The sequence below is a fragment of the Oncorhynchus nerka genome, linkage group LG2 (genome assembly GCF_034236695.1).
Source record: "Oncorhynchus nerka isolate Pitt River linkage group LG2, Oner_Uvic_2.0, whole genome shotgun sequence".
In the NCBI taxonomy this organism is placed as follows: Eukaryota; Metazoa; Chordata; class Actinopteri; order Salmoniformes; family Salmonidae; genus Oncorhynchus; species Oncorhynchus nerka.
The window spans coordinates 49,768,657-49,782,782 of NC_088397.1; the positions used below are offsets into that span (position 1 = coordinate 49,768,657).

Sequence of the window (14,126 nt, forward strand, 5' to 3'; positions counted from 1 at the left end):
AACCATGCATGACACCTTGAGACACGTTCAAGGACAATGGTGCACCTGCATAGACCTAGTACTCAATAAGACATCAATTGGCTGTGGTGCTGATGTAGGTGGGGGGTTGGATCAGGGGAGGGGGGGTGGGGTTGCTTCTTTTCCTGTGGCATCCCTGCTCACCTTTATCCCTGGTCCTGATTACATCTTCAAAAATACTAGAATTATCAACCCAGTTGTTAGTCATAAGGCGCACAGTGTACGCAGTCCCAGGCTCCAGCCCCTCAATGATGTGGAAAGTCTTAGAGGTGTTTACTGCCTCAGAGATCTTCCAGTTACCTTTACCTATAAGGTGCACAATCAGGGAGGGTTAGTACTCATGAGGGGCGAAGGTTCAAGGGTTAAAGGTTACTTACAGAGAGTTCGATGAAATAACACAGAACAACATTTCTAGCATGTAACGTTAAACGGTATTATGGAATACAGATTTCTCAGATGTTACCAATACATTCAAAATCACCTTAAACATGTATCACTATAAAATAGACTACAACTGGACAGAGAAGTAATATGTGCTTACGGTTGTTCACATATGCAACATAAAACTCTGAATCGGTTTGTTCGCTTCCCGGAATCCAGCTGATATTTGCAAAGTTGTCACTAACTGAGGAACTAATATTCAACAGGGCTGGGACTGACAGACAGATGAGGGGGGGAGAAACAGCAGAACAGGGTTAGTAAAGGATAGTAACGAGAAGACAGTTTACATCCACACCAAAAAAACAACAACATTGGATCGGAAGCTGGCCAGAGAGTTGTTGATTAAGTCAATCCATTTGCTTATGTGTTTCATTCCTAATATTACTGTAGGACACAGAGTGAAGGCTTATCAACAGCATTTCATGAATCAATTGTAATGGAATTGCCAAAGGAAAACTACAATGATATGGAAATGTTTTGACAAGGAAAGTCCGCAGAGCTGAATGGAAATCTATAGATAGCACGCATCCACTGAAACCTGCAGACGAAAGAACAAAGCAAAACCCTGCTTATTGACTCCGCGTGTTCATTTTCTTAAGCAATACCACTGACTGCTCTCCCTTTTCAAATCAGATAGATTTACCCTGCTGCAATACAGCTACTGTACACTGAGTGTACTAAACATTAAGAACACCTGCTCCTTCCATGACAGACGGACCAGGTGCATCCAGGTGAAAGATATGATCCCTTATTGATGTCACTTGTTAAATCCACTTCAAGCAGTGTAGGTGAAGGGGAGGAGACAGGTTAAAGAAGCATGTTTAAGCCTCGAGACAATTGAGACATGGGTTGTGTGTGTGTGCCATTCAGAGCAATATAATGATTGAAGTGCCTTTGAACGGGTATGGTAGTAGGTTTGAGTGTGTCAAGAACTGCAATGCTGTGGGGTTTCCCGTGTGTGTCAAGAATGGTCCACCCCCCAAAGGACAAATTGAGGCTGTTCTCAGGGCAAAAAATACACAATATTATAATGTCTTGTACAATCAGTCTACAGACCCCTATAGAAAACATGCTTAAGATGTGGAGGGGTTCATGTAGAAGGGTCCAAGCACAAAATTGAGCTTTTCTTCTACAACAGTAAACACTTCAATGGGAATGTTAAATAGCAGAGGTTAGTAAGTCCCTTTGCCTCACTGCAGGTACACTGTACTCAGGTACACTGTGGTGAATACATTAGACAACAACAGACTAATAAAGACTCTGAAGACTCCGATACTCCAAGAATAAATCAAAGAACCACTGCACCTGGAGTGATGGTGAGAATCATGCATCACTCCATATTGCTAAAGTTGGTAAAAGAAAGCTACGGTTTGACCCGGTCAACAGCAACCAATCCCCTTCATTTCCCTCAGGCATACATGCAAATCTGTGACTGTCTCCTGCTCAGGTGTCATTATTTTCTCAGGTGATAATTCAGTACACAAGGACACCTGTGTCTGTGCTGCCCATCCCTGTGAGCACAAATGACACACCGTGGGTAATGCTGATGTATGACTTCGTAACTATGGTAATTCCCATCATTCGCTTAGTATGATGACTAAGTGACACGGGGCCTGACTAAAAATATCCCAGGGCTTGGCGTGTTTGTCACCGCGCTGCTCAGCCTGGTATTAAAGGCTGCAGAAAGCATCTGCTGTCACAGCAGGGAGCGCAGCCCTGGCCCCTGCCACAATGCCTGAAAGATGGCTCTTCAAAGTCAGGGAGTTCTATAAAAGGAGTGCCCCAGTACACAGAAATATTCTGATCTACAGCTTTCAACAGCTTTCAATTGATCCACTTATCTCAGTCCCCTAAATATTACCGTCTCTTTAAGAGCTCACACCTCCTCCTCACTCTGCCTGGCTAAGCCGACACTTTCCTCAGCTCAAATGGTGCTACGGACATTTGCTTGCCCCACAGCACTATTGTTGGTTACCCAGTTGAAGGTTACATGGAAATGTTCAGGTGACTGTTTGGTCAATATTCTGCCGTGTAAGAGGACTGCCCCCCCCCCCCCCCCAAAAAAAATCAATCCTTGACAATTAGACATATTTGCCCTGTTTGAACTACAACACACTACACTCACACCTCCGGGTATGGAATAGATTCAATAACGTGACTGTCTGTTGATGAGCTTGTTGAGCCGTTTGCTGGACTTTAACTCAACATCGATGCTGAGGCTAGTTTTTCATTGATTGAAGTTAAGCTCAAAATAGAGGATTTGTGTCATAGCGATCACTAGAGTTGACAGTTTTTCCACCTATGACTATCATGACCATACGGAGCACAATTGGTGACATGAATACCTATGTTGGAATGGGTGGCATTGGACACGTGGGAGACTGCAGTGCTTGGAGGTGAGGGGGAGGCAGACTGGCCTGAAAAGAAAGACAGATCTTGAGATTATTGGCTATTTTTTGGAGTGAAGGATGGGGAGCTACTGTCTACTGACTACTAGTAGACTTTTTAGTACACTACAACTATGGGTAAAGTGAACTGACATTAGTTTCTAGTCTACAGATATGTCTACTATAATGACTAGTCAGGGTGGTTACTACTACAGAGCAATGCATACCATCAAAGAACTAGGAAACAAGGTGTCATTTCTGGCTAGATATGATCATTGGTAATAATTTGTACTACAGGAAGTGACTATTCCACTGTTCAGTTTGAGGCAAAGACGCCATCATTTGAACGCTGAATGACACTACAATAGAGATGCCCGTCTGATATCCTTCCTGTATGTTGCACTTAACGCTTAATTTGATCCCGTTGCTTTTGTAATACAGGTGGCATTGATCCTGCCGTTGTTAGAATACAAGTCAATATTCATTTAGAGATTCACTAATGAGATCGGATTCATATGAATTTATAATCAGGATACTCATTACCATTTGTTATTGCAGAGAAAACCACAAACTTTGTCTGAAAACAGGGGAGTCTGTATTGGTCTACTAATGAAAGGAGGCATCAGAGTGCTCAGCGCTGATGGCAAGGGCACGCAACAGACAAGGGCAATTATTCACAGATGAGAGGAGTATCTGCATCATTTTAGTTTCGTATTTGTGTGAAATATTAAAAAGGTCTTAATTGTTGCCGACATCAGATTCAGTAACTTTTGCTAAATGCCTGCTTGACCCATTCAACCATGGAGCCAGGCAGGGCCAGGAGCTGTCACCTCCCACCCGTTTATCAGCCCTTTATCCATATTCATGCTCTCACAGCTAGTCTATGTTAAAGAAACTATAGCTGACAGAAATCATGCTAACAGCTATATGAAAAGAATAGCACAAGTCTTTCTCAGAAATGGAAAGAGAGAGAGAGAGCTACAGTTCTACTCAACTATCCACCAAGGATGTGATACAACTAATGCACTGCCGACTCATACAGTAATACGTCAACATAGTTAATATACCCGAGGGCGTGACTTGCGACAGCGTTAGACTACAGTGGTTGTTTTTTACTGCACATGAACAGAAATCTACATACTGAAGTTGACAGTGGATACCGCTGTTGAAGAGAGGAAAAAGAAAAAAAGGAAAGCATTGCCAAGCAGGAACATGTATTGAAAGTTGTTGACATTTTCAATAGCATAAGTTAAACGCCTTAAATATACTGAACAAAAACACAACTGTAACATGCAACAATTTCTAAGATCTTTCTGAGTAACAGTTCAAATAAAGAAATCAGTCAATTGAAATAAATTCATTAGGCCCTAATCTATGGTTTTCACATGATTGGGAATACAGATATGCATCTGTTGGTCACAGATACCTTTTAAAAAAAAAGGTTGGTGCGTGGATCAGAAAACCAGTCAGTAGCTTGTGTGACTACCATTTGTCTCATGCAGCGCGACACATCTCCATCGCAGAGTTGATCAGGCTGTTGACTGTGGCCTGTGGAATGTTGTCCCACTCCTCTTCAATGGCTGTGCGAAGTTGCTGGATATTGGCGGGAAATGGAACACACTGTCGCACACATCGATCCAGAGCATCACAAACATGCTCAATGTGTGACATGCCTGGTGAGTATGCAGGCCATGGAAGAACTGGGACATATTCATCTTCCAGGAATTGTGTACAGATCCTTGCAACATGGGGCCGTGCATTATCATGCTGAAACATGAGGTGATGGCGGCGGATGAATGGCACAACAATGGGCCTCAGGATCTCTGTATCTCTGTGCATTCAAATTGCCATCAATAAAATGCATTTGTTTCACTTTGTTCACAACGTTGACATTAGCAAACCGCTTGCCCACACGACGGCATACACTTGGTCTGCGGTTGTGAGGCCAGTTGGACGTGGAGTCTTATGGTAGAGAAATTAAGATTCAATTATCTGGCAATAGCTCTGGTGGACATTCCTGCAGTCAGCATGCCAATTGCATGCTCCCTCAAAACTGGAGACATCTGTGGCATTGTGTTTTGTGACAAAACTGCACATTTTAGAGTGGTCTTTTATTGTCACCAGCACAAGGTGCACCTGTGTAATGGTCATGCTGTTTAATCAGCTTATTGATATTCCACACCTGTCAGGTGGATGGTTTATCTTGGCAAATGACAAATACTAACAGGGATGTAAGCAAATTTGTTCCCGAAAATTTGAGCGAAATAAGCTTTTTGTGATTATGGAACATTTTTGCAATCTTTTATTTCAGCTCATGAAACATGGGATCAACACTTTGCGTTTATATTTTTGTTCAGTGTACATTTGCATGGCATAGGGAAAGCATACGCAGACACCAACCGCAACATAAGCATGAAAAAGATGCTAAATGTTACCCTACATAAATGTGTGTAAATGAAGTAGGGTTCTCTTATGGGGACAGACGAAGAAACTTTTACAGGATATACATCCAAAGCAATATAACATTACTCCCACACAAAAGTATGTTTATTTTGTTTTCACACCATAACAACATTTTGTTAAGTTTTGTTTGGGCTCCTGATTGGTGTAACGGTGTAAAGCACTGCATCTCAGTGCTAGAGGTGTCACTACAGACCCTGGTTTGATTTCAGGCTGTATCACAACCGGCCCGTGATTGGGAGTCCCATAGGGCGGTGTACAATTGGCCCGGGTTTGGCCGGGGTAGGCCGTCATTGTAAATAATAATTTGTTCTTAACTGCCTTGCCTAGTTAAATAAAGGTTAAATAAAGGTTAAATAAAGGTTCAATAAAAAATAAGTAACCAAATCTAAACATGCATTCTCGCAGCACACCAAATTTGATGTTTTTAACTCATCCCAGAAACCTGCTTACTGAGATTGAATAGGATGCCATGTTTTGTTATACTGTACATTTATTTCAATGTGAAAGCCCTTACTTGCAGGTGGCCTATCAGTTATGAGCGTTGGGCCAGTAACACAAAGGTCGCTGGTTCGCATCCCTGAGCGGACTTGCTGAAAAATCTGTCGATGTAACCTTGAGAAAGGCACTTAACCCTAATTGCTCCTGTAAGATGCTCTGGATAAGAGCGTCTGCTAAATTACTAAAATGTGCTATTAGAGAGGACCCAAATGAATTATTACTATTGTTGGACAGAGGCTGTGTGTGTTGTGGCACCTCAGAGTACAGTACAGACTCTCCATTACAAATTCAAGTGCACTTGCTTATTTTCATTAGATTCTAATTATATTTGACTGGTGCCACCCCCTTATCTACACTCCCACAGACTCAGAAGGGTACATATTACTTGTGTGAAGTAGAAATGACATATACTGCGTTTTAAAAAATGAAAATGATGTATCATGTGCATGAACCAAACATACTGCAATGGCGGGCAATTGACTTACCTTACCAATTCCTATATAATAATACAATATTATATAGAAAATATACAGTTTCACTTGCTGAAGGCAAATCTCTTCTCCAGCTGGTTGTTTCATAGCTTGCTTTCCCCTTTAAATCAATAAACACTTGCTCTTTTATGACAATGATGAATGAAACCCCTTCTCACACCCTTATGATATTGTTTAACCACAAAAATTACTTAGATAGAGATATGAAAAGCCTGGCAGATGGAGCCAATATCATATTCCCCGAGCTAATACATTACTGAAACGGCTTGGACATCTACAGAGTACCTCATCCCAAAGTCTGGCTATCACATCTCGCCATTACCCCCAACCCTAAATCCATGCCCCCTTTCTCTCCCTATAAAACTTCCTCCAGCATCCCCCATCTGCACAGGCAACACCCTGGCCTTTGTGACTTACGCGCTACAGGTGTGGTGGTGCTCTCCTCGCTGACCTGGGGCCCACAGCCCACCCTGGTGCAGGAGCGCAGGTAGAACTTGTACCTGCTGACGGCCTCGAGGTTCCGCAGGACACACGAGGTGGTGTCCGGGCTGCTGATGTCCATCGACTGCAGGACACCCACCTCCTCTGTGTCGTTGACTAAACACACACATAGACTGGATTAAACATTGTGTTGCTATATAAATGGACACAGAGGTGTCTCTCTGAAACACCAAGGAGAAAAGAAACCCATAATAGATCATTTGAAAAGGACACATGATATCTTGGGGGTTTGATGAAAACATGACCACGCTATGTATATCCTTCCTGTTTGGCCCTGTCCGGGGGTGTCCTCAGATGGGGCCACAGTGTCTCCTGACCCCTCCCGTCTCAGCCTCCAGTATTTATGCTGCAGTAGTTTATGTGTCGGGGGGCTAGGGTCAGTTTGTTATATCTGGAGTACTTCTCCTGTCCTATTCGGTGTCCTGTGTGAATGTAAGTGTGCTCTCTCTAATTCACTCTTTCTCTCTCTCTCGGAGGACCTGAGCCCTAGGACCATGCCTCAGGACTACCTGACATGATGACTCCTTGCTGTCCCCAGTCCACCTGGCCGTGCTGCTGCTCCAGTTTCAACTGTTCTGCCTTATTATTATTGGACCATGCTGGTCATTTATGAACATTTGAACATCTTGGCCATGTTCTGTTATAATCTCCACCCGGCCACAGCCAGAAGAGGACTGGCCACCCCACATAGCCTGGTTCCTCTCTAGGTTTCTTCCTAGGTTTTGGCCTTTCTAGGGAGTTTTTCCTAACCACCGTGCTTCTACACCTGCATTGCTTGCTGTTTGGGGTTTTAGGCTGGGTTTCTGTACAGCACTTTGAGATATCAGCTGATGTACGAAGGGCTATATAAATACATTTGATTTGATGTAAGAATGTACATGATGTGATCTGCATTGTGAGTTGGTTCAGCCCTCCCTAGCGGTGGAACTGGCCCTCAGTGTAACAGTGTAGGTTTCTGTGAAACCTGTGAAAAATGTAGTTAGCAAGGCCCTCTAAGAAGCTGGGCTCAGCCCTGGAACAGCTGTGCAGCAGCCTTTAAATTCCTCTGGTGCTTCCTCCCGGTGCCATGCTGACAGCTGTGTGCATTATCCTCAACATTTCACACATGAGTTCCTTCACGGGGACTTCAAAGACCCCTCACTTCAAAAGAGTCCATCAGCTTCATCACACTTGCACAATGTAAACGTCCCTTCCTCTGAAATACAGCATGACACGTTTGGCCCTCTCGTGCAGCGGCAAAATCCCAAACCTTTAGTGAGAGTTGCTGTGCAATGCTGTCTTTAAAACGTTGTAATTAGCCTCATCGTCATTATTGTTTCAGGCCAGGGGCTGAAGAGTGGGGCACATACACACGCACGTCATGTCCAGTGACTGTTTCCTTTGGGATTAATCCGGGTCGTTGGTTGTGGTGAAGGCCCCAGTGGATGGTATCGGGTCACTAACAAAGACCTTAAAAGGCTGTGACACGCTGGCCTTGGTCAGCGCTGCTGGGGCCGGACCATGACACACCACACAAGGCCAGTGTGTCACACCCCAACCCGACACTGACCCCTCTTTCCACCAAAGGGGGTCAATCCCGGGTTATACTATCAATAAATCATACTGGATATCCACTTCCATGCTTTCTGATGCCATCCAATAAAATACATTTAACATTTAGTTGTATTCAAGCCTCATTCCTTTAATCTGAGTTTCCCCACATTGGATCATATACTCATGCAACCACTGTGAGACTTAAACCTGTGGATCACAGCTCTGCATGCATTTTCTCACATTTCTATAATAGGGCTAAAGTTGAACACCAGCTGTAGGAGCTAAACTCTAAAACCTCATTAACAACGCGCTCAGCAATGAGCTGTAGCACCATTCAAAAGCACAACATTATCTCCTAGTGGTAAGATCAAGTAATCGCTAGTCACTTTGAATGAAGGTAGGCTGGTGCATGTAAGAGACTGCAGTTCAACGGGGAAGAGGAAAGAGTTGTACACACTTAGCTGATACTCTAGCCGGTATCCTGTGACGACTCCATTGGCAACCAGAGGAGGTGCCCAGGTGAGAGCGACGGTGTGCTTCTGAACATCTGTGACCCTGAAAACAGGGTTTTCCTCTGGAACTGGGAAACAAAAGAATATACGGGTAGTAAAGCAGTTTGACAGTGTAGCACAATAATCGTGTCTCTAGATAGTTATTTTCTTCATCCATTGGACAGTACTGAATCAATATGTTCCACGGCACCCCAGACCTCTCCCCTCATGTCTTACCTCCCTCGGGAGTTTTGAAGTTGACGGCGTGGCTGCCTGGCCCGTTGCCTCGCCCGTTGAAGGTCATGACGATGAGGCTGTACTCAGAGAAGGGCGCGAGCCCTGGTACCATGGCATGGTTCCTGTCCCCCGGGAATGTCAGCGTGTGTTTGTTCCCGTGAGTCTTCTTTGAGTCCAGCAGACTACGCAGCCGCCACCAGTTTATCTGACACCGCCATGACAGAGGGGAGACAGTGTTATAGGTCTAACATATCATAATTACGTGAGAAAAAGACGACAGCTCATACATAGAAAAATGCTGCGGTCTTGGTTATAGTGTTTTTTCCCGCGAGTGTAAGGGAACAGTGAGGCTGCCAGCAGTAGGGAGACAGAGTTGGGTGAGGGGGCCAGAAGACCCAGCGAGGTCAGGGTCTCTCCTTTTAAACAGTGTCTTTAAAGCTACAGGGCTGTTTTGAGGAATTACCCTGTAGCCTCCCAGATGTCCATGCAGCTTTTCCTTGTGAACGCGCGTCCAGTTGACCTTGACCAGCGAGTTGTTCATCACCTCCACCGCCACATCATCAGGGGCCGCGGAGGGGACTGCAGGGCCAAACACACTCACGTCACAGTCCATTCAGCCCGTATGTCACACTGAGTACTGTAAAGATCAGCCCAACATGTGAAGGATGAGCTCAGCTTTACAGTGTATGATCCACCAGATCATGTGTGTAGTATTGGCAGGGTTGAGTATTTAGGTGCTTCAAAGCTTTACCTCTATCAAATAATAATCTATAGATCAGTGACTGCAATCTAAATAACGTGATATACCAAGGGGGGGAACTAGTGTTGGGCTCACTGCTATTTCCTAAGCGATGCTACCAGGCAGTATGACAACAAAGGAGTACAAAGCTTCTAAAGGAGGAAAACATGTTGTTAACAAGGTTGAGATGGTACATGTGACCTGAGGTTACATCCTGAGGGCAAATCCAAAAGAGCGCTATAAAAGATAAAGATAGAAATAAGAAAGTGCATGGAATGAAATGGTTCTAAAAGAGAGTTTTCACTTTGGCATGAGTGAAATTGTACATAGGCCCTATAAAAGTGACGCTCAACCAAGCTACGCGCCTATATCACAAAGCAAACATTGGATTTCATCAACTACTCTGGCTGGTGGGTTAGGATTCTGCTCACAAATCTATAGCACTTTTAAAGAAGAAAGAGTCCAGATTTTAAGGACTGGAGCCAACCACACACAAAGCTGAATGGTACATACGGTACTGGCCTTATACATCTGAATTGTATTATTATTGTGAAATTCACATACATTCTTTGTATTTACTAGGCTGTAAGATTTTTTAATTTAAAAACAACAGTAGTCACTCACAGTCCTCTCCAGAGTAGCCAGTCATCACTTTGGGTTCAGGTCCCCATCCCTGGTAGTTCCTCGCCTGGATCCTGACCTCATATGGCACAAACGTGGGAGTGCCCTTCACCACAAACGAGTGTCTTTTCACCACATGCTCGTGCCAGTCCTCCTCCACATCCTGCCGTTTATAGCTCACCTTATATTCAAGGCCTGGCCCATTGTGTTCAATGGGGGACAATGGCTGCAAGGGCGAGGAATGTAAGAATAGCAGTAACACACAGATTATTACAATTTAATAGGAACTTGAACAATCGAGCAGGGAGCTCTTTATATTTCCTTCTACATCCCTGGCTATTTTGAGGTTATCATGGCCAAGCCCATACACATGGATCCTAATATTTGATCATATAAAATCAGAAAAACAATAAGACAATTGGCTGGGTGCTGGCTCCAGGGAGCTGCGAGGCACCCCTCTGATATAAGGAGCAGTCTAGGACTTCACAGACTGTAGAGATTATAGAGCGATCTAGCGCTTCCCTCACAATGGCCTGACCATGATGGGAAATAGAATAAGACACTATTATCCACAAAAGCAAATCATTAACAATGAGGGAGCTCATACATTCAGAAGTTCAGGTTGCATTACTCTGCTAGGACAGGAAGATCATTTGTGGGGGTGAGATTAATCTTTTTACAATAAAGCAGAATTTATTACTGTATTACTGTACTCCTCCATTCCTTTTCACTTTCTAATAAAAGGTTCACAATGTACTGCTTTGATAGTTATCCCATTCACTATGACCCATCAAAAATAGGTTTTCTAAAGTTATACATCACAATACGACACATCAAAAGCAGGGATATTTGATTTATTTCTGAGGGATAACACTAAAGCTTATTTTCTCTATGAATAAAGAGAGATTCTTTGATTTCCCCAAAATGTAAGTGCTGTGAAATAGTCAATACTCGGAGGGGTGCGTACGTACGCAGGGAAGGAACATTAAAGGAGCCCCATTCTGTTTCTTACCTCCCAGTTGATATCCATTTCATGTGCCAAATGACCTTCGATTTTAATATTTTCAGGGTTCTTGTCAGGGGCTGGTGGCAGAGAAGAAATATGGATTTCGCCAAAATTGAAATTGTTAGTTAAATAAACCTCCTGTGAAATGTGCACATGAGAGACCTAAGAGTGAAATCAATTATCTCAGAGTGTTTCAAAGTTCAACGGGCGGTAGAGGCCGGTCAGAGGATAAAACATAACTGGACTTCCTACCTGCAGGAGGGGTCTTGTATCTTTCTGTGGGCTCACTGGGACGCCCCCTACCCACCGCGTTGACTCCAGACACTCGAAAGCGATAGTCAACGTGTCCATAAAGTTTGAGGACTGCCGAACCGTGATTTCCTGGAACTCTCTGAAGCTCGTTCCAGTTCCCTGGCTCCCACTGGCTCTCCTCATACTCAATAATGAAGTCTGTTCACAGGGCGAGACACACAGACCAGACCCCAATCTGCCCAAGCCCTTTGCCAAAGGGGCTGCTTATCTAACAGCCACCTGTGTAGAAAACTCTTCAGACCCTGCACTAAGCAGGAAACTTGTCCCCCCCCCCAAACAAATACGACACATTTGTGTTGGAATGTTGACAGGAGACTTACACAATAATAAAGTACTAATTCCATTTTCTTAGTAAATATGTGCCATGTTATTATCATTGTATATACTACAGGCATGCTGTTCCCTAAATCACGCAAAGCAGCTGAACTTTGTTTGCAGAGCCAGACTATTACCAGTGGTTGAGCTGTTGTGGTCATCCCCAGGGATCCATTTGAGCTTCACACTTCTGCCCTTGTGTTCAGACAGCACCAAGTTCTCAGGTGCATCGGGGACATCTGTAAAACACCACCACCACAACGACATTACTTTGATAACACACAAAGACATTGTATCCATCAGACTGTTAAACAGCCATCACTAACACAGACTTGAAATCATTGGACACTAACAAATGGATCACTAGTCACTTTATCAATGCCACTTTAATAATGACATTTACATATCTTGCATTTACTCATCCCATATGTATATACTGTTATACCACCTATTGCATCTTGCCTATGCCGCTCGGCCATTGCTCATCCATATATTTATATGTACATATTCTTATTCCATCCCTTTACTTAGATTTGAGTGTATTGGGTAGTTGTTGTGGAATTGTTAGATTACTTGTTAGATATTGCTGCAGTGTCAGAACAAGAAGCACAAGCATTTGGCTACACTCGCAATAACATCAGCTAACCATGTGTATGTGACCAATACAATACGATTTGATTTATCCTCTGGAAAAGCACCATGAAACAGTCAGAGACTGACCAATGGGAAAGAAAGCTAAATGTAAAGGCGTTGTTCTGTAAATGCAGAGCCGAGGTCTGAAGACACACGGTGTAATCATGTTCTGCTCTGTGTACCACGCCATGGAATGCTTGGCTTCGGCATATGGATCCATATTGTGACATACTATGCACTTCTGTTGTGCTGGGGGTCATTGACCCGTTGGGGTCAGACCAGGTTTTGATGTACAGTTTTTGACATATTTTCTCACCCAGCACTATGAGTAGTGCAGAGGCAGTGTCCTGGTCCACTGGAGTTCTGGCCACACACTTGTACATGCCATGGTCTCTGTGGCTGACGTTGACGATCTGCAGTATGCCATCCTCTAAGAAATATCTATCGGCAGAAAAAAGAGAGAGACAACCTATTGATCTGTGCAATCTAAAAAAAACAAGTGAACTTTCCTGGGCTAGGCTTGGATCTGTGACACCGTAAGAAAGGTGTCGTCTTACCCAGAATTCTCAGTGTGGTTTAGTGCTATCTCCATATCGTCTTTCTCCCACACGATCTCAAAGTCGCCACTGAAGGAGTTGTCGTACACCGCCAGGCAGGAGAGCTGGGCTGTGGTTCCTATTAGGACCTGCAAGTCCTCTGGGGCCTGGAATATCTTTGTGGGATCTTGGATAGATGAAACACACAACTGTATAAGTTACATGTGAAGAGTTGTGTTTAGGACCCCTCTTTTTTCTAACCATGTGACTTTAGCAGGTAACACTATATGAGGCAGTTGCTCCTCGTCAGGTCACATACTGTATTTAGAAAAACACATGGCCCTAGTTGTGTTAAACACATGCAGTCTTGTATTTCGTTTAACATCATTTACATTTAAGTCATTTAGCAGACGCTCTTATCCAGAGCGACTTCATACCTTTAACATCCAGTAAGGTAGTTATAGCAGACTTCCCTTCAGTATTCTTGGTGTAACATGTGTATTGGCCCATGTCCTCTTTCTCCACATTATGGATCTCCAAAGATCCATTCTGGTGAACTGTAAACCTTGGTCCCTCCACAGACCCTGTTGAGTCATCCTTGTTCCTGTAAAACATGTAAAGCAATCAATTAAAGTCTCCACTTACTGCAATTTAATTCAATTACAGAGGAACCTTGCTGAGCACTAAAGAAGATACACAAATACTTTAAGGGGCATTATTGCAGTAGGTGTAAGATGTTTTTTCTTTCTGCACATTTCCACAGCAAACAGTGGTGCACCAACAGAGAAACGGATCTATTTTTATAACTACCTAATGACACTTTGACACATTGTTATCTAGTAATGACACATTGATATCTACTGCTCTCTACTGGCCTCTGAGAGGACTGGTTTGAGCTGGAGAA

At 43.6% G+C, this 14,126-nt stretch overlaps 1 protein-coding gene across 8 annotated transcripts in view; it reads right to left on the minus strand.

Annotated features, from left to right (window-relative positions):
- Positions 1 to 14,126, minus strand: part of LOC115136983 (neural cell adhesion molecule L1-like protein) — a 76,814-nt gene that overhangs the window by 5,488 nt on the left and 57,200 nt on the right. For 3 of the 8 annotated variants that reach the window (XM_065027509.1, XM_029672955.2, XM_065027536.1), the window contains exons 13-27: positions 13,660 to 13,826; positions 13,244 to 13,409; positions 13,003 to 13,127; positions 12,191 to 12,292; positions 11,679 to 11,876; positions 11,433 to 11,503; positions 10,424 to 10,646; positions 9,524 to 9,639; positions 9,061 to 9,265; positions 8,790 to 8,912; positions 6,716 to 6,895; positions 3,988 to 4,008; positions 2,805 to 2,876; positions 560 to 673; positions 163 to 324 (exon numbers count right to left, since the gene is read on the minus strand). In XM_065027509.1, the coding sequence (XP_064883581.1) occupies positions 163 to 324; positions 560 to 673; positions 2,805 to 2,876; positions 3,988 to 4,008; positions 6,716 to 6,895; positions 8,790 to 8,912; positions 9,061 to 9,265; positions 9,524 to 9,639; positions 10,424 to 10,646; positions 11,433 to 11,503; positions 11,679 to 11,876; positions 12,191 to 12,292; positions 13,003 to 13,127; positions 13,244 to 13,409; positions 13,660 to 13,826 (2,045 nt within the window). Of the gene's footprint in view, positions 1 to 162; positions 325 to 559; positions 674 to 2,804; positions 2,877 to 3,913; positions 4,009 to 6,715; positions 6,896 to 8,789; positions 8,913 to 9,060; positions 9,266 to 9,523; positions 9,640 to 10,423; positions 10,647 to 11,432; positions 11,504 to 11,678; positions 11,877 to 12,190; positions 12,293 to 13,002; positions 13,128 to 13,243; positions 13,410 to 13,659; positions 13,827 to 14,126 lie in introns of those variants that run through there. The other 5 variants (XM_065027562.1, XM_065027555.1, XM_065027528.1 and 2 more) reach the window with 4 other exon arrangements.